Genomic DNA, 19,576 nt, shown 5'->3' on the forward strand with positions numbered 1-19,576 from the left:
GATTTATATTACCAAAATGATATGCTTCTACTTTAAAAAAAAAAAACAAAAAAAACACCTAAGAAATACAGAAGGATCCAAAGAAAAAACTGACACCCCTGGTACCCTGCCATCCTCCACCCCAGCCCCATCCCTTAGAGGAGGTGATGGTAGAAGTTTAGGTATTCTTCCATAAACTTCATGTTCATATGCAAACATATGTAGTCTAGCCTTTTAAAATAAAACATAAATGGGATTAAAACATTGCCAGTTGGTAAAATAAACAATCTGACCAAGATGTTTTCCTGTCTAGTAGAAGTTCTCCATAGCGACACAGACAATGAAGGGGAACAGATTTTCAAACCCAAATCTCCTGTAGGTAAAGCGAGGGGGTGTGTGTGGGGAAAGAGGTCCCAGTGGGAATGGGAAGAAGGAGAGGTGGCCGGGGGAATAACCCTGCAAAGCCTCCACTTCCAAGGCACCTGTGCACAACACCAAGCATAAAATGGGCTCTTCAGTCTTGATGGGTGGCTGAAGGAAGGGATGGAGGAACCTAGAGACCGCAGGTTCCAGAGCAGCATAGGGTTGATGGCCCAAGAAGGGGTGGGATGGGGGGTGGGTCACTATCCCGGTCGCCCCGGGAAGAAGGCGGGACCTCCTGTCCCCCAGCCTCATCCCACACTGCAGACCTTTGCCCCAGCACGGCCGCCCTGGAGCTCCCCCATCTCTGCTCTGCCTCAAGGCGGGGGTGACCCATGTGTCCCCGCAGGTTCACACGGGAGGCAGCACAGGACTGCGAGGTGCTGGGGCAGCGCATCCCCGCGGGCGCCGTGCTGGAGATGGCCGTGGGCGCCCTGCACCATGACCCCGAGCACTGGCCGCGCCCTGAGACCTTCAACCCTGAGAGGTGAGTACTGTGCCCTTCAAACAGGCCCTGGGGGACGTGAGCGTGGGGGGATTGGAGGCGCCTGCCAGGAGACACAGATTTAGTAAAGTCCCCCAAAAGTCAAAAGTCATGGCAGTCAGAGAGATGTTTTTTAGGCATAATTTCTAAAGGAAATAATTGTACCATTTTTAAAAGCCCAAAGCATAATCCAGAGATTTAGCATTTCCACAGCACTGCATACAAGTAACAAGACAATTTCTTTTTTTTTAATAAATTTATTTATTTTATTTATATTTATTTTTGGCTGCATTGGGTCTTCGTTGCTGTGCGCAGGCTTTCTCTAGTTGTGGCGAGCAGGGGCTACTCTTCGGGGCGGTGCAAAGGCTTTCTTTTTTTTTTTTTAATTAATTTATTTATTTATGGCTGTGTTGGGTCTTCGTTTCCGTGCGAGGGCCTTCTCCAGCTGCGGCGAGCGGGGGCCACTCTTCATCGCGGTGCGCGGGCCTCTCACCGTCGCGGCCTCCCTTGTTGCGGAGCACAGGCTCCAGGCGCGCAGGCTCAGCAATTGTGGCTCACGGGCCCAGTCGCTCCACGGCATGTGGGATCTTCCCAGACCAGGGCTCGAACCCGTGTCCCCTGCACTGGCAGGCAGACTCTCAACCACCGCGCCACCAGGGAAGCCCGCAAAGGCTTTCTCATTGCGGTGGCTTCTCTTGTTGCGGAGCACGGGCTCCAGGCACGCGGGCTTCAGTAGTTGTGGCTCGCGGGCTCTAGAGCGCAGGCTCAGTAGTTGTGGCGCACGGGCTTTGTTGCTCTGCGGCATGTGGGATCTTCCCGGACCAGGGCTCGAACCCGTGTCCCCTGCATTGGCAGGCAGATTCTTAACCACCGCGCCACCAGGAAAGCCCAACAAGGCAATTTCAAATGGGTGTCCACTATTTGTTCCAAGAAACAAGGACACATTTCAGGAGTGCATTAAGAAGTAGCAGAATGTTGTTTCCTTTTTTGAAACTTAATGCCTGTTCCAATACAAGAGCATCGACAATTTCTCCAGGAATTCATGAGATCCAGCTACCCTAACATGGTAGACCTGGATCCTCCCTCCTGTCCCCTGCATGGATTTGGTCCATTGTCTAGATTTCATTTCTAGACTCCCAATTTAAAGTGTCTGAGCAGGCATCTACACCCCCTCCTCATCAGAGTCGACGGGTATCGCTTCCTGGCAAATGGGGGGAATAGCCAGCCTGCAGCTCTGTTCCCACTGTTAGTGGCTCCAGCTTCCTGTTAATGCGGCCCCAACTCTACAACCTGGTCCCTGGGAAACCATGGGCAGTGGGACCCAGATAAATAACATTCTGCTGCCCAGCAGCTCCTGGAATTATGGTAAATATCAAGAAACATAAACAGCAGCTGCAAGGCTTACAGCATCACCTTTGAAAACAAAAAGTGCATTAGTATGATGTTGAAAAGGTGGGTCAAGGGCTTCTTGGGCCCATAAAGTCCAGAGGTCGTAATAAGTGAGCAGGCTATTACAAAATAGTGGTTGTCACGTAGCGTTGTCACAGAACACACGTGGCAAATGCTGTCATTTGGTAGCAGATACGGCAATTCATTCTGAAGAAGAGCTTCCAGTGGGTCAAACACTGCCACCCCCAGTGGTTCAAGTTTCAGTGCGTAAACCAGAAAGGCGAGTGTGGGCAGGGAGACAGCTGCCCGGCATGGCATCAAGAGACAAACTGGCAGGACATGGCCTCCAGAGGGGTCTGGTGCCCAGGGACTCTGCTCAGGAAGTGGATGCCGGCCGGCCGGCCAGTGTCACCCTCTGGCCACTGGGGAAGTTGGAGCCATGGGTGAAGCGAGAGCTGTGGTTTCTTTTGAGACTTTTATCCTGGATGCTAGTGAGCCTGCAAGCTCATTAACAACGCAGTGAATTCATCAGGAGAGGCAGTGAGGGCAACGCTCACATTCCAGGTGATTCTATTAATTCAGCGGTGCCTTTAGGGCTTTGCAGGACAGGAGGAGGGGAGCCGGACTGAAGCACATGGATGAGTGGCCACCAGCTCCAAAGCCTTAGGGACTGACCGGTCCAGGAAAAAAACAGGATCCTGTAGACCGAGGTGGGGTTTAGGCCTCACGTGGCAGGAGCGTGGCCTCAGTGACGGGGTCCCTCGGTCAGAGCCAGTGGCTGAAGCCCCAGGAAGGGAGGTGGTGACCCGGGCCAACCCTGACCGCGCTGCCCCGTAGGTTCACGGCCGAGGCCCGGCGGCGCCAGCGGCCCTTCACGTACCTGCCGTTCGGGGCGGGTCCCCGGAGCTGCCTCGGGGTGAGACTGGGGCTCTTGGAGGTCAAGCTGACGCTACTCCGCGTCCTGCGCAAGTTCCGGTTCGAAGCCTGTCCCGAGACTCAGGTGAGCTCTGCTGCTCCGGGCGCGAGGGGTGCCCGCCCCAGGTCCCTGCTGCCTGCGGCGGCTTCCCGGCCCTGCCTGAGCTGGGGCGAGTTCCTTACGCTCTCTGGGTCTCAGTTCCTTGATCTGTGAAAGGGGGGCCGTCAACAGTCACACCTCCTCCCTCTTCTTGATTGAGTCAATCAGGTAAGTAAGCTCCCGGCACATAACCCGAGTCTGTGTTATCATCATTCTCGTCCTCTGTACAGCAAGGCTGGGCCTCACCATGCTGTAGCTCTTCCGTCTTCAGCAAAGAGAGCCCAGTAACCCTGCAGAGTAAATTACATGATTCCCGTTCTTCAGATGAGGAGCTAAAATACAGCTCAGAGAGCTTAAGTAACTTGCCTGACGTCACATAGTTGGACTGCAGACTCCTGGAGATCAGGGACCAAAAGACTGTCCTATTCATTGGTGGAGGCTCCAGCACCCAGCTTCAGGCCAGGCATGTGGCAGGTGCCCACTCAGTCATTCAACGAACACTGATGGACACGGGAATGAATCGCCGGAGAGTGAAGAAACTGAGGTTCAATCCAGCTCTCGCTCACTCTCAAGCCCTCCCTCTCTCCTCTGCACAGAGCAGTCTCTCTGCACTGAATCGGCTGCTCCCCACACAACCCGAACAGTGCTCTCCTCCGTGCCTATTCACGACCCTCAGCACGGCCGCAGACCTGGAGAGGAGGGCGTACGGAGACAGATAATAAGGACACGATGACAGATGGTAACAACTTCTAGATTCAGAGAGTGGCATTGCCGCTGACGAACAGGGAGACTGGGGGAGCTGCTGGCTGGGGAGGAATAATGAGCTGGGTTGAAATACAAAAGGCTGAGGAACTGGATGTGATGATGTCCATAAAGGTCTGACGGTTAAGGCTGGAGGGAGGGAGGGGCAGATTGGGAGCAGAGAGCCAAATCAAGATGAAGGACCAGAGGAGAGCAGGCCCCTGCCTGCCTTAGGCATTCCATGGGTACAGGACTTCCTCTGGGGGTTTGTCTCACTTACCCTTGATCTTGACATACAATACAGCAGCCAGACCAATGTCGCAGAACGCTGCTTATGCCTGGCACCCGCCAGCTCACGAACCAGCCCTGAGTCCCAAGCCTGCTGGGTCCAGGGAGAACTCTGAGCTCACTTCGCCTTCCCCACCCCAACTTCCCACTCCAAGAGCCTCCCACCCCCTCCGCCCTGCCTGCTCAGTCTGTTGAGCTCCTTCTGGAATGCCATCCCTCCCCCTTCCCCACCCCCAGTCTAATCCCATCCTCCAAGTCCTTTGGTGTTCCCTCAAATCCCCAAGTGGCCCCTGAGAAGCCCTGCTCACAGGGCGTCTCCTATTCCTAGCCCCACCCCAGGTGCCAGTTCCTCCAGGAAGCCCTCCCTGACTTTGCCAGCCACAACAGACCTCTGCTTTTTTTTGAAGTCCAATGGTGTTTCAAGTGTGCCTATAACTGTCTGATACTGTAGCCACTAGCCAAGTGCGGCTACTTATATGTTAATAATAAATCAAATCAAATAAAAAATTCTGCCCCTCATTTGCATTAACCCCACTTCAAGCATCCAGCAGCCACATGTACTAGTGGTTACCATACGAGATAGGGCAGGTCTAGATCATCTTGTTTTTTGAGCATATTAACTGGTCTCCCACCTGAACTCCCAAAGACATCTGAAAGCCCACCCGGCCCCAGCACTAGGGCCTCGTGACCCTTCTTTCCTTTAAAGGTTTCATGGTAGCCACTGAACAGTCCTTTTACACGCAGCTCAAGAGGACGCCCTGCTTCTTGAGTAATTCTGTGGCTTCTCTTCCAAGTCTCCAGGCCTCCATCGATCTGCCTAAGCTGGACATAAGGAAAGCCTTCTGAATGGCAGCGGGCCTTCAGCAGGGAGCTGCCCCCAAGCCCCTGGGGAGTGGAGGTCTACTCAGTTACTGGCTGGGCCCCAGGGTGAGAGATGAGGGGAGATGAGGAAGGTCTGAGGCTTTGCTCACCACTTTCCAGTCATGTGCCCTTGGGCAGGTCGCTTGAACCTCTCTGCACCTCCATTTCTTCATTTGCAAAGTGAGCTGCTCCCACCTTAGGCAGGCTTATTAGAAGGATAAACGTGGGACCCCTCCCCTGCGGTATTTTATTAACACGGGAAAGGCGGTGAGCCCCCGTCCAACACCCAGCCCGAGACACAGCTCTGCTGCTTCTCAAGGTCCCCCTGGGGAAGCTGCTTTGCTCACTCCCAGCCTGCCGGCCCTCAGCCCTCAGCCGAATTCCCACAACCCTGCTTCAGGCCCCGTTCTGAGGAAGTTTTCCTGTCGATAGGATTAACTCTGACAAATATCTTAATTTCCTCTATTTTAGATACCGCTGCAGCTAGAATCCAAATCTGCCCTAGGTCCAAAAAATGGCATCTACATCAGGATTGTCTCCCGCTGACAAAGTCATGACCAGCCCCTAATTCAAAGAAAACCCTCATCTGGAAATTCAGATTTTTGGAAAAACATCACCGAAGCAACTGAAAGCGCACCTGGCATATGAGTATAAAAGAGGCCATTTACGTAACATTTCCTAAATGCTTAATAAATGTTTGTTGCACTTAGTTTTGACTTTGCCAATCATGTTTGAGCAACGGATCCACCTCTCTCAATCAAGGATTGCTGATAAATGAGTGAAAATGTCGTTTTGACAAAATGATTGAGAACTTGGGGTTTTTGAAGAAGTTCTGGCCTCAGGATGGAAGGAATCGATAGGGCAGGGGACGCATGGATGCTCAGGTGAGTGGTCCTGACGGCCCCAGCTCGGGGGCCTTTTCAGCATCTGGTTCATTTAACTTAGAGAATAACATTCATCAGAAGCTCAACTGCAAAGGTGGTTCGGGTGCTTTATTATGCCTCGATTTTCCTAGGTAGGGTACTACTAACTTTGTAAGTTTAATGCGCAGAAAAGTGACAGAGGCTGAAGTGTACTTTTTCTTTTAAAGAACATCCTATCTTAATTTTGATCAAATAATCAAAATACAGAGGTGAATTTTAGTAAAAATAATTATTGTGTTGCTGAGAAGTTCAAATGCAACAAAGAACTTGCAAACTGAATCCCAGCTCTGCCACCAGCAGCCCGTGATCACGGCTGCTGCTCTTTCCACCTCTGTGCCTCTGTTTCCTCACCTGTAAGACAAGGCTGCTGACCCAGGTCTCAGCGCCTTCCTCTACTTAACATCCGAACAGCGTTACGGGGCTGATGTTGTATAAATAACAGAGCAGGAACCTGCGAGCAAGGCTGGGGTACCCAGGCTGAGCACCTGTACAAAGTGCAGGCTGTTGCAGGAGAGCTGGGAGAAGAGGCCTCCCGTACCCACTGCTGCAAGCGCTGCTTCTGCTGTCTGTTCTCCCTGCGTGCAGCACGCCATGCTTCCCCAGAGCGCTCCCCTGGAGACTCCCCTCTCAGAATATACATAAGAGAGGCCAGCCTCATGACTCTGCTGTCAATCACACACACACACACACACACACACACACACACACACACACACACGTTTGCTCTGGATCCTACTACCTCTTTGCATGCACATTCTGAGAGGTCTTTTTGACTTCTTCCCATCACAATGCCCACCCCCTCCGGTGCCCACAGGAACTGTTGCCCCATGCTCCCACCCACAACTGAGCTACATGCACCCCATCCCTTTCTCGAATGTCCAGTCCAGATATTTGCCAATGTGCTTTCTCAAAAGTCAGCAAAGTGCAGAGCCCTCGGCAGTCTTCACAGTTCACCCGACTTCTCTGGAGCATTTGATCATCTCCCGCCCAGGTTCCCCTTGCCACTCTCCTCACCCACACTCCCAGATGGACCACTCCTGCTGCTTCCCACTACTCAGCTCCCAGCAGCCTTGGATCTGAGAACTACAGGCAGAGGCATCATGTGGAGACTGGACACACCGTAGCAGGAGGCTGGGGAATGGGAAGGAAGGGTACAGGTGAAGGGAGGACACCTTGCTGAGGACTGAACCTTAGGCCAATGGGACCAGCCATCCCGGAGGAGGCAGATGGCCTTATGAGGTGGAGCCATCCTGCCGGCCCCTCCACCGCCCAGCAGAGACCCCTACCAACCACTGTGTGTGGAGGACACAAGAACACACCACCTGCTCCGTGTCCACAACACAGTGCACAATAGTGGATCTGGGTTTTGTGGGGCTTGAAAACCGAGTTGAGGGAAAGAAAAAAAACAAATATGTAACTTGCAAATTTAACCAAAATGTATGATCACGAAGCCATATAGCAGGGGTCCCTCCTCGGGCTGTGGAAGGGGTCCCAGCAAATGAGGAGCCGTGAACCTTCAGCTTCATTGGCTGCATGATAAATCCACACACAGCCTCCTCGAGGCCAGTAACGGGGGCTCTGTTATATACCGACCCCCAGAAAAGTGCCTGTACACAGCAGGCGCTCAATAAACAGACACTGAAGAATGAGCTGCAGCCATCACCCACGTCAGATAAATATTCTTTTATTCCCAGACTCTGCTGTGACACTGCAGCACAGGTATTCAGATCTCATGGGGACATAAAACCCTTATTCACAGGGTGCTCGGTGCAGAGGCAACTGCCAGGGTGAGTGCACTTCCTGGGTGATGGTGACTGCTGCCAGGACTAAGGGAGACCGACAGGGACTCAGTGACACCACACAGTAGCCATGGTCCTAACAACGTGACGTATGGGCCAATTTCAAGGCTGGAAGCCCAGGAGAAGCAGCAGAAGAGCCGCCTAGATTAGAGACACAGCAATGGACACGATGACTGTGCCTCAGCAGGCCCACAACCCAGGATTTCCGGCACCAATGGCTGCTGTGTCATTCGGACAAAAACAAAACCAGGTGCCACCAAGACCCTGAAAAAACAAACCACTGAAGAGACAGAAACTCTTGAAAAATAAAACCAATTGATAAAATAGTGTCTGGAAACTCTGTGCCTGGTGCCAATCTGCAGCAAAGTCAACAAAGAGTAAAACATAAAACTTTAACACCTGAGTAAAAAGCAATAATGGGTTCACCTACAATCACTACTGGCTAGTCCAAAAGTGACTTAAAAGTGAAAATATTATCAGCCAGAGATTAAGAATGTAACTTCATCAAGAAGTCAATGTTAAATGAACAGTTCATTAAAAGTTTTTTGTTCAAAAAAACCCCAACTTTCCCTAATAGCTATTTCAAGTAAGATCAGCCAGAAAGGCATAAAACCATCGGGGTGCTCACGGCCGAACACTGAAGAAGGACGCCAAGGAGAGCAGGCTGGTGGCGGCGGCAGCGGGCCTGGGGGAGTCGGTGTACTGGATGACGTACTCCGGGTAGGCCTGGTGCTTCTCGAAGACCACGAAGATGGAGGGGTCAGACACGTGGTTCACGCAGCTGTCGTACAAGACGTTGCCCTGGCCCTCCTTGGCCGGGGGGCGGACAAAGTTGGCGTTGCCTCGGACGAATTCGCCCACCAGCACCCGAGCCAGGAACATCGTGCAGGACTTGGTGTCAGTTTTGCTGTAGTGGTGGGAATACGCGGCGTCCCGGGCGAAGTAGCTCCCTGCAAGGACACCAGGGCTGGGCTGGGCACCAGGGGACAGCCCGCGGCCGGAAGAGGCACGCCGGCATCCTGCAACCCGGGCGAGGCCAGTGGCCTCTGCCCTCCCTCTGCTCCCGTCTTTCCAGCTTTTCCCTTGTAAGGAGCATCAGAGGAGTCACCAAACTCTGAGACAGAGAACTCCTTTCAAGTTAGGATCTGTCACTCAAATCCTAAAGGTCTCTGGACACCTCGTTACTGAGCCCCCATCCCCTGCCCAGAACCTCCGTTTCCTGAGCCATAAAACGGGGCTGTCGGGCCCGACCTCCCAGGGCTGGCATGGAATGTGGCTAAGACCCCACACACAGACCACGGCGCAGACACCGGCAGCCCGGATTCATGAGCCCTGTCGAATGGGGGCCTGAGCTGGAAGCTGCGCCTACACATTCAGGTTCACAGCCCACCACTGGCTCTTGTGCACCTCGACCCCGCAGCCGTCAGCACGCGGGACGGAAGCTAACGGATGGACTCGGCAGAGGGGCTGCTGACTGCAGATCACACCGCTACGAGATGCTCTCCACCTAGTAACCGTGTCGTGGTTACAGAAGAGAATGTTCTTGTTCTTAGGAGGTGTTACGGGGTGAAGAGGTATGATGTATGCCGCCTACTCCCCAATGGTTCAGAAATAAGGGAAGGGGTGATAAAGCCAATGTGAAAAGTGTTAAAGCTGATGAACTAGGTAAAATTTACGTGGGAGGGTTTTTTTTTTAGTATTATTCTTGCACCTTTCCTGTGAGTTTGAAATTATTTTCAAACAAAGTTAAAAAATAAAGAGACAGGAAAACGGGGAACTCACATTATAGTAAGAATGACATATTTACACGAGCGTATCTGAGCGTTCAGATTTCTACTCTACGGAAACAGCGCAGGTGGGGACCTGACTCAGGGCTGGGAAGGGTCCCACAGGGATGCAGCCCCATTTCCCAGTGACGCCAAACCACAGCCTAAGCAGGGCCACCCCTGCTCCAACCCTGGGTCGGGCCCAGGGCTGCACACAGGGGAATGAGAGTAAGGTGCCGCCAGCTGGGCGTCCCACATCCCGGCCAGCGCTCACTGAGTCTGAACCGCTAGTTCAGCGCATGCTGGTTCCCCCCACGCCCTCCATCAATTTGCTTTAAAGTGGCTTCCGGGCCCTGGACAGCGAGGCAAAGAGGGTTCTGCCAGCAGAGGCCGCCTCGCACTTACCCCTGCCATAGGAAGTGCCATGAAGACCACTGACCCGCCAGTCAAAGTTCTGCTGGCAGATGGCGTCAACGAAACCGGTGCTGGTGCCATGGAACAGCTGCCTCTCATCCACTGTCTTTCCGCCGTTTCTCTTCTGCATCTGCTCCTTCTGCCTAGAATCACAGGAGTGAACGTGTGCTGGCGGCAGAGAACGCCTGCCACCAAACACAGGCCACCCAGCCCAAGAAACACATTTTATTAGATGTGCCATGAGACCAGGAGCCACAGGTCCATGAGACTCCAGCCATGGGCCAGGGGCCAGAAAAGGCGACAGCAGGGCCTGGGTGAGAGCAGAGGGAAGCCTTCCCTCCAGGGCTCCAGGCCTGCATTGCTCCATGAACCCCCAAAGCAGACAGACCAGCCCTTGGAAGGCAGGTGTACTTCTTCCCACCACCTTGCTTCTGCCTGAAGCTTAGCCAGGGGAGCTGGAAGATGCTGGCTGGGGATGGGAGGGGGGGCCTCCTTCTCCCTCTCCTGTAAGTTATCTTGATCTCATCACCGGAACCAGAGTTCAGATTACACTGCTCCAACCTCTTGTGGGGAAGGTCAGCAGGAGCCCAGGCCCACTGCGGTGACCTGCTGTGGGCTCCTCCCCACACAAACAAGTGCCTGAGAACATGCCAGTCCTCAGGCACAAGGAGGAGGCCCCTGCCCTCTGGCTGCCAGGACAGCAGCTTTACACTCCCCAGGGTGTGGGTGGCTTATTCGGACCCGTCCCCTGTTGGTCTTCAGGGAGGCCGAGGGCACTAGTGCAGGAGCCAGCTCTGTCTCTAGGGAAGCCGCAGCCTCCCATCTCCCTGGAGGAACATGCCACCACTGAGCTTGTACAGATGAGGAGGCGGACAGGAGAGGGACACAGCTCCTGATCCCAGCAGCACTGGACAAACAGTGGCTGCTTTCTCGGATTGTCCCTGCAGCCCGGGGCATGTCTGGTAAGCAGCTGGCTGAGGGGACAGAGGCACCAGCCCACCAAGAGCGAGCCCCCAACGCACCACTGGTAGACTTCCCAAAGGGCCACGTTCTGGACCCGCTCAATCTTCTGAACGTGGCAGAGAGGCATCGTATTGGTGAAGAGGTTCCAGACCTTTTGAAACTCCTCTGAGGACGAAGGGAGGGCGATCCTCTGTAAGGGGCAAATATTTTTACTCTGTTATCATCAAAGTGTAGAATACACATCTCTTCCCAAGGCTGCTCATGAAATGCCAGAACCACAGGCAAACCCAGATGGCGTCTACCACGCTCCCCTTTACTTCAAGGGGCAGTCTCTCCAGGCTCCAGATGTGTGCTATTTGTGGTCACTTCTCTCCTCTCCACTGTGAAGCCAGCCTAAAGGACAGGCAGGCGATGCTATGTGAGCACCACCCTGGCTGCCCCCAGCACACCCCTGCTCTTCTTCTGACCCCACACAGGGCTGACTACAGAGTCGACAAGACCACGGAGCTGGTGCCAACGGATGTGGAACACACACATCTGGCAGAGAGGGGGCAAACCCTGCCACAGGCAGCAATGCTGCGTGAGCCACACGCACGGTGAGCGCCGAGCAAGAGGCCAGGCCGGCAGACGGCACACAGCAGCCCAGGAGCTCAGCAAGACCCGCGGGCGCCCCTCCCTCCCAGCTGAGCCCACCCTTCCCTTAGCATCTGGCTCTGGGAAGCAACACTCCTGATGAGCCCAGAGAGGCCCCTGACTCGCAGCCCCCAACTGTCTCACAGAGTGACAACCCACAAATCCCTGCCCTTGCAGCCTGGACCCCAACCAGCCTCCCTGTTCCCGGCTCCACAAGGCTTGGCCCAATGACAGCCTGACCTGGGATCACCACCCTTTCCCCCACCGAGTGCAGCCGTATAATAACCACCTCACTCCCCAAAGACCCTAAATGATCAGGACTCCGTGTAAACATCCATGGGTCTCTGCAACCCAAAATCTGACTTTGGTTTCCTTGCTCCCATCTCACTAGACGCCACCAAACCCTCTCCCCTCAAGCCCTGCCCTCCCAGCCTGGAGCCTGGCAAGGACTCCCGCACCTAGGCCCCCTGACCAGGGCACTCTACAGCTCGGCCCTGACCTCCCTCTCCTGTCCCCCAGCCCCCGCCTATGCACGCCCTCCACCTGAGACCCTCCGTGTCCTGACTTGGGTTCCTTCCCCAGCCAGTTCCCATCAACTGGCGTGTCCTTCCCCACCCTCTGCCTGTGTAAGCGCCAGCCATCATTAGGTGTGGACCCAGTGACACCTTCCTTGATCCCTGAAATACAGTCGCCTGGTCCCCTGATGGCCGAGTACTGTGTCTGCAAGTTGCCCAGCCCTCCACACGTCCTGCCAGGGCTGCTGGTGTCTGTGTGTGCTTTGTGCGGCTCCCAGGCACATGCTGGAAAAACCAGTCTGCACAGTGCTTGCCAGGTCAGAGGCCAGTCAGAGCGCTCCACGGACACGGGGCGTCATCGGACACCGGCCTGAGCTCTCTACTCAGCTCAGCGTGGCGCCCACTGCAGCTTGCTGAATAGACTGTTCCTTCTCTCATCTTCTAGTAAGTTCCTAGCACCTCCCAACAGCAACTCCCCTTCTAGATGGTCCTCATCACACCAAACCTTCTGCTGGCGTCTTTCCCTTTTCTCGCTTAGTAAAACCTTTATTAGCTAAGCAGCTCTTAAGCTCCTTATTTATGCCCTTCCTAGAAAATTTCCAGTTCGCCATCCTCCCTCCACCATACATCCTCTCCCCTCAAGCCATGGCCACCTCCTGGGTAGTCATCTAGCCGTAAAATCCCCAAGATCTGAAGGAAACCAAACCTTGCACGCACCTCTCAGCGGCGGAGGACACAGCGCGGTCCACTCCCACTCACCGATGTCTAAGGGCACCCTCCTCCCCAGCCTGGGGCAGTGCCAGTCTCCTACCTTAAAGCCGGTGTCCAGCAGGGCCAAGTGGTCCCAATGCTCAGGGATGCTCTTTAGGCCTTGGGAATTGACGCTGTTACAAAACGTAAAGAGAAACACTTAGTTTGTTCTTAGACATAAGTAGGTTTCCCAGAGGTGCCTCCAGCAGCCGAGGCCATCAGTCTTGAGCGTCAGCATATCGTTCTGTAAAAGCAAGGAGGAGGCGAGGAAGCACATAACCACACTCTCACCACGTGACAGCACTTCCATCTTTGCCGATGTGGTCAAAACCAAAACCAAAACCAATCAGGCACGAGGGATCCACTTCTCACCTGCATCCCAACTCCAACACATAAGGGACAGAGCATATGACTAAAGCAGCACATCCAAACCCTCATCCATGATTCTGAAATTCAAAGAGCCCTGCAACTTTCATTAAGAACAGCCTCAATGGGACTACCCTGGTGACACAGTGGTTAAGAATCCACCTGCCAATGCAGGGGACACGGGTTCAAGCCCTGGTCCGGGAAGATCCCACATGCCGCAGAGCAACTAAGCCCGTGCGCCACAACTACTGAGCCTGCACTCTAGAGCCCACGAGCCACAACTACTGAAGCCCGTGTGCCACAACTACTGAGCCCACATGCCACAACTACTGAGCCCACATGCCACAACTACTGAAGCCCGTGTGCCTAGAGCCCGCGCTCCACGACAAGAGAAGCCACCGCAATGAGAAGCCTGCGCACCTCAACAAAGAGTAGCCCTGCTTGCCGCAACTAGAGAAAGCCCGCACACAGCGAAGACCCAATGCAGCCAAAAATAAATAAAATTAAAGATAAATTAAAAATGCTGTGAATTCAGAACACAATGATAAAAAAATTTTAAAAAAACCAACAGCCTCAATGAAACTAACACAACCTTGTAAATCAACTATACTCCAATAAAAAACTAATTAATTAAAAAAAACAGCCTCAATGACATATAACTGGCATATAAAACATTTTTTAAGACATAAAATTGATGTCAAAATTCATTTGGCAGTAGAGATTTGACTTGAACTGCTAAGAGACTACTTGTGGTCTATATATATTTCCTTCTTTAAGTGACTATGCATATTTTTACTGCAAAAAATATTAGCATGTTTAATTGCATGTGTCACATAATACAAAGCAGCACATGCTCTTTCTAAAAATGAAATAAAAACTTATTTCTAAAAAACACATGGCCCAAAGGATTTAGAGATAAGGACTGTGAAACTCTAAGTCCAAATCATTCCTATTCAGTTTCAGAATGCTGTTCTTCCTACAATAGATCTACCTTCTGTTTCTGCTGGCATGAGACGTGTACCTTCATTCTAAGCCTCAAAGAACTCCCACAAATAACTTTCCTAGGAAAATAGCACAGTTTAAAAATAACTAAAAAAAAAAGGTCCCACAAGCAAGAATCAACCAGAAACAGACCCATGAAGACTTAAGATGCTGAAATTACCAGATTATAAAACAACTATTCTTTCTATGTTTAAAGAAATAAAAGACAAACTTTAAAAACATATGCAAGGTGAAGTAAGTCAGAAAAAGAAAAACAAATACCGCATGTTAACACACATATATGGAATCTAAAAAAAAAAAAAAGAATGGTACTGATGAATCTAGTGGCAGGGCAGGAATAAAGACACAGACATAAAGAATGGAGTTGAGGACACGGGGGAGGAGGGGGAAGCTGGGGAGAAGTGAGAGTAGCATCAATATACGTACACTACCGAATGTAAAATAATTAGCTAGTGGGAAGCAGCAGCATAGCACAGGGAGATCAGCTCGGTGCTTTGCGATGACCTAGAGACATGGGATAGGGAGGGTGGGAGGGAGCCTCAATAGGGAGGGGATATGGGGACATATGTATGCATTATGACTGATTCACTTCGTTGTACAACAGAAACTAACACAGTACTGTGAAGCAATTATATTCCAATAAGGATCTATTAAAAAAAAATCATATGCAAGGAACAGAAAACTGTAAAAAGACCTGGAGGATTTGAAAAGAAAAAAAAACGAACAGAACTTGTAGAAATGAAAATACAATCCCTGAAGAAGAAGTTCAATGGACAGGCTTACTAGCAGATGACATGGCCTAAAGAGAGGGTGAGCGAGCGGAAAGGTAGGGGCAGTGAAATTATTCAGAATGTGGCGCAGAGCAGGAAGGAGATAAACAAGGTGGGGAAGAAGCCAAGACATGGAGAACAGAGTGAGAAGGCCTGAATCTGGTCAGAGCCAAACTGAATCTCCAAAAAGAGAGTAGCTAGAACAGCATGGAGGCAATTTTCAAATAGGACTAATGAGACATACCAACCTACAGACTTAAGAAGCAGAAAGAATCTCAAACAGGACAAATAAAAACACATACCCAGACACACCACAGTGAGAGTGCATACTACAAACAGAAAATCTTAAAAGCAGCCAGAAGGGGAAAAAGAGTCATTCTGAAAGAAAGCATCAGTTAGACCAACAGCTGGTTTCTCAAAAGCAGCAATGGAAACCAAAGGACAGTGGAATGATATCTTCAATGTTTCAAGAGAAAATAACTACAAGTAAAATGTCTACACCCAGTGAAAATATCCCTAAGATTGAGGGCAAAATAAAGACGTATTCAGGCAAAGAAAAACAGATTTTTTTCCCAACAGATCTTCATCTAAGGAAATTTTAAAAGACAAAGAAAATGGTGTAAGTGGGAGTAAATTTAAAGAAACAGTCATAGTGTAAAAAAGCAGTGTCTCATGAAGTTAAAAAATAGCAAGTCCAGAGGAAGGTAAATGGAATAAAGTATATGAAGGATCTTGTGTTAGCTGGTAGAACAGCAAAGATATTGACTGACTTATACCTAAGTGAAAAACTCATGTTGTAATTTCTAGAGTGGCCTTAAAAGAAAAAAACAGTAATAGAGTGTATAACTTCCAAACTAGTAGAGAGGAATAAATTAAATGACAAAATATATCAAAAAGAAGGTAAGAAAAAAATAAGACAATCATATGAAAAAAACTTCATGGAGGCTGAAAGGACAGTAATGAACTAATAAACCAGTTACCTGATGTGTAAATGCCATTTCAATCCTTAAACCTCTGAATATGGAGATCATATTCTGTGACCCCATTAATTATGTAAATAGACGATTTGTTTCTAAAAGTGACCCACACAAGAGTCCCAGGTGGCCACAAAGGCCCAAGCAGACTTGCTTGCTGGAGTCATGACCACCAGCTACCGTCACACAAGTTAGAGGGAAGCACGACGCACTTCACTGCACCAACGTGTGTGACAGAGCAGGGAGATCCTGAATCCCTCATATCTTACTCTGAATTTAACCAAAATAACCACTCTTATTTCTGACATGTGGTGTCTGCCGTGGTCCCCTGAAAACTAAGTAGAGTGACAACAAAAGCGATCCAGTCTCAGAAAGGAGACAGATAAGTTTTTCTAAACTGCATCTAGGGTAGGCTCTGGATAGGGAGAGACTAAAAAATGACGTCCAGAAGTAGGATCACTCATAGTTAACCAAAACTAAATCCAGAAGCAATCCACAGGAGAGACTGAAACATTTAACTAAATAAATAATAAATATTTCTGCATGGTAAAATACTTCATAGACAAAGCCACAAGGCAAACAACAAACGAAGAAAACACATTGCAATTTATATAACAAACTGAGGGCTGATCTCCCCATTAGATAGAAGACTCCTAATGTTTAAGAAAAATACCAAAATGTTGAGAGAAGAATGGACAAAAAGACAAACAGTCCACCGAAAAAGAAAGGCAAAATGGCCCTTACATGTAGGAAAAAAATATTAAACCTCACTCATAAGAGAAAGTACATTAAATACACTGAAACACCCTTTCCCACCTATGAGAATAGCAAAAATCCAAGAGCTTGTTGACTCCCTCTGTTGGCAAGGGGGAGGGAAGCAGGCACCTCACACATTCTGGGGTGAGTGCATAACGGTTCCACCCCACAAAGAGGAACTTGCATTTACCTTCTAGGACTCTAACCTGAGGACCCACCTCCACAAATATGAAATAGCACATACACCAGACATCCTTTGTGGTATCATACTTGTAACAGCAAAAGATTGAAAAAAGGCAAAACATCCCTCAAAAGGGGACAGATTAAACTATGGTACATGCAAATGATGGAGAACTGTGAAGACAGAAACAGAATTTAGAAGACTTCAATGAACTGAAAGGGAGTAATTTTCTTTTTCAAGATCTGTATATACTGTGAAATGATCACAATAAATCTAGTAATGATCTATTTTTAAGTGAAAAACAAAAGGTACAGAATAGTATATATAGAATGTTACCTTTTATGCAAGAAAAGGAAAATAATAAGATACTTTTATGTATATGCATTTGCTCATTTTTGCAAAAAGAAACACAGAAAGATAAACCAGAAACTGATGAAAATGGTTGCCCATCATAGAAACAGTGTGGAGCTAACAGTGAGAATACTGACTACTGAGTATATCTTTTCATATAGTTTTGACTCTTAAATCATGTTTTACACATAGCCAAAAATAAATTTTAATAAGAAAGGGAGGAAGGAAGGCACACTTGGCTTCAAAGGAAACAGGGAGCGGAAACCCCAGGAGGTTACTTTGTTAGACTCACAGGTACTCTGTTTGCTTGGATTGATAATACCTTTTCCCTCTAGCTTCTTTAAATGACCCTGCCATGCTCCACAAACACAACCACTGAAGTCCATCTGTGAAATCTTAAAAGAAGAAACAGAAACACTGTAAGTTCTCTGTGAAACAGAAATGAGCCAGATTTCTCCGGCTGATGGAAGGTGCAGTCCGCTAACAGCAGCGCTGGCTACAGCTCTGGCTACAGTCCCGGCTTGGGCTGTCACACATCCAAACTAATGGGCACCAGGGTACCTCTCACCATCCAGGCCACCCTCCCCCAGTAGGTGGCCGTGGGGATTGGAGAGAACTGACCCCTCAACCCAGCTCCAATCCTAGCACACTTGCCTCAAGCCTAAAACTACTGATTCAGAGGGGTCTGATCAGTTTGCAAAGCTCACAGATTTGCCCCTGTCAGCTGCAGGAGGGCCCTGCCTGCTCCTAAATGCATAGAAGGCCAGGCACTACCCTCGTGGCTTCTGGCAGCCCGTGACATAAGGGATCCCACCCTGGGGATGAAGTTGGCCCATTAGTGCCTGCAGCACCTGTTTTTGGTATTCCATGATATCCAAGTACTAAAATAATGGGGTTTTGTTGGTGTAATTTTTGGTGTATTTCAACATTTACAAAAATTCAGGCCTGTGACTCAATTATTCACTTGAAAAGACAAGCTGATGAGCTGGCTTCCAGTCTAGACTGGCTTGCAGATCACAACAAGCAGCCCTATAGTTACATATCACAAAGCCTCTACCCACAAGGATAATTCTTTCTCTGTTTCAAAGCCTTTCCAACTAGTGGAATATGCATGTCAGTAGTCAAACTGCTACAGGTGACTCTACACTGGAATTGCCATTCATACATGACACAACTGGAGGAAAAAGAGGAACTTAAAATCCTTTTTAGAAACAAAAACCACAGTTTGCTACCAGTGGAAAAAACCTGACTAACAAACATACACACAAATGAACAGAAAAACCCAAAGAGCTGTTCAAAAAGATTTCCTGCAGGTTATAAAACAAAAGATATAATCACTTGAAGATGGAAACAGAAAATATTAGGAGTTAGATTATTACTATTTCCTCACCATTCTCTAAGTTAGTCTAAACTAAGAAAGAACTTTTTGGCTTCTGGAAAAATCTGCACAAGAATACCTGATGTCTCAGTAACATCACTGGCAAACTTAAAGATAAAACATCTAATTAAGTGATTTTTCTGGTGTCTTTTTCCTTTATTTTATGTTGTGTTTGGCATATCATTTAATGCTTTATTAACTGCATCTGCATCATCATTAAAATGATTATACACCAAACATTTACTTTTTATAAATTTATGTTGTATTTTATAGCTTTATAATACATGCTACTATGTTTTCATTTGAATGTGGTAAATATACACTGATTTTTCTGTTTCATGAAGCCTCAACCTTCTTATAGATCACTCAAATGAACAGCAGCACTTTGGTATTAAGTGAAGGAAAGTACAAATACACTCAGAGGAGGGCCAGGCACAGGAAACAGAGACAAGAGAGTGCCAGGGCATAAGTCTGCAAGCCAGCTAACCCTCTTAATGCTGTAGCCAGTCTGAGTAGGTTCTGTACCTGCAGCAGAGCACACAACAACTGATACACAAGTTCCCCAAATGCCACCTACCAGCTCTGCTTCATCTTCACATCCTGGGGAGATACGTATTTGGGTCTCCGGCAAACCTTTCTAACTGTGCCATAGACCAGGTTTTTCTGAACGAAGGCTGGGAGAAAAAACAAACAAACAAACACATATACACATATGGGATAGCAATGTTTTATAAACACAAATTAAATGGGTTGGAAAGCTAATCCAAATGTAAAGCTCACAATCAGTCTGTTAAAAAAATAAGGCAATTTTACACATTTCAAATATTCAAAAAGAAAATAGGTATCTGTAGGAGACTG

At 49.3% G+C, this 19,576-nt stretch overlaps 2 protein-coding genes across 3 annotated transcripts in view; one reads left to right on the forward strand and one right to left on the reverse strand.

The window, feature by feature from the left end:
* Window positions 1–5,886, forward strand: part of TBXAS1 (thromboxane A synthase 1) — a 148,948-nt gene extending 143,062 nt beyond the window's left edge. Inside the window, exons 11-13 of the mRNA XM_068550123.1 lie at window positions 749–886; window positions 3,110–3,272; window positions 5,649–5,886. Coding sequence (XP_068406224.1) covers window positions 749–886; window positions 3,110–3,272; window positions 5,649–5,723 — 376 coding nt within the window. The 3' untranslated portion in view covers window positions 5,724–5,886. The remainder of the gene's footprint in view (window positions 1–748; window positions 887–3,109; window positions 3,273–5,648) is intronic.
* A 1,882-nt stretch (window positions 5,887–7,768) lies between these two features.
* The window catches only part of PARP12 (poly(ADP-ribose) polymerase family member 12), a 44,998-nt gene continuing 33,190 nt past the window's right edge, over window positions 7,769–19,576 (reverse strand). For both annotated transcript variants that reach the window (XM_068549563.1, XM_068549562.1), the window contains 5 exons: window positions 19,296–19,392; window positions 13,002–13,074; window positions 11,102–11,232; window positions 10,071–10,222; window positions 7,769–8,849 (listed from right to left, as the gene is read on the reverse strand). In XM_068549563.1, coding sequence (XP_068405664.1) covers window positions 8,524–8,849; window positions 10,071–10,222; window positions 11,102–11,232; window positions 13,002–13,074; window positions 19,296–19,392 — 779 coding nt within the window. In that variant the 3' untranslated portion in view covers window positions 7,769–8,523. The remainder of the gene's footprint in view (window positions 8,850–10,070; window positions 10,223–11,101; window positions 11,233–13,001; window positions 13,075–19,295; window positions 19,393–19,576) is intronic.

This window comes from Eschrichtius robustus, chromosome 8 (assembly GCF_028021215.1).
Source record: "Eschrichtius robustus isolate mEscRob2 chromosome 8, mEscRob2.pri, whole genome shotgun sequence".
NCBI classification, from domain to species: domain Eukaryota; kingdom Metazoa; phylum Chordata; class Mammalia; order Artiodactyla; family Eschrichtiidae; genus Eschrichtius; species Eschrichtius robustus.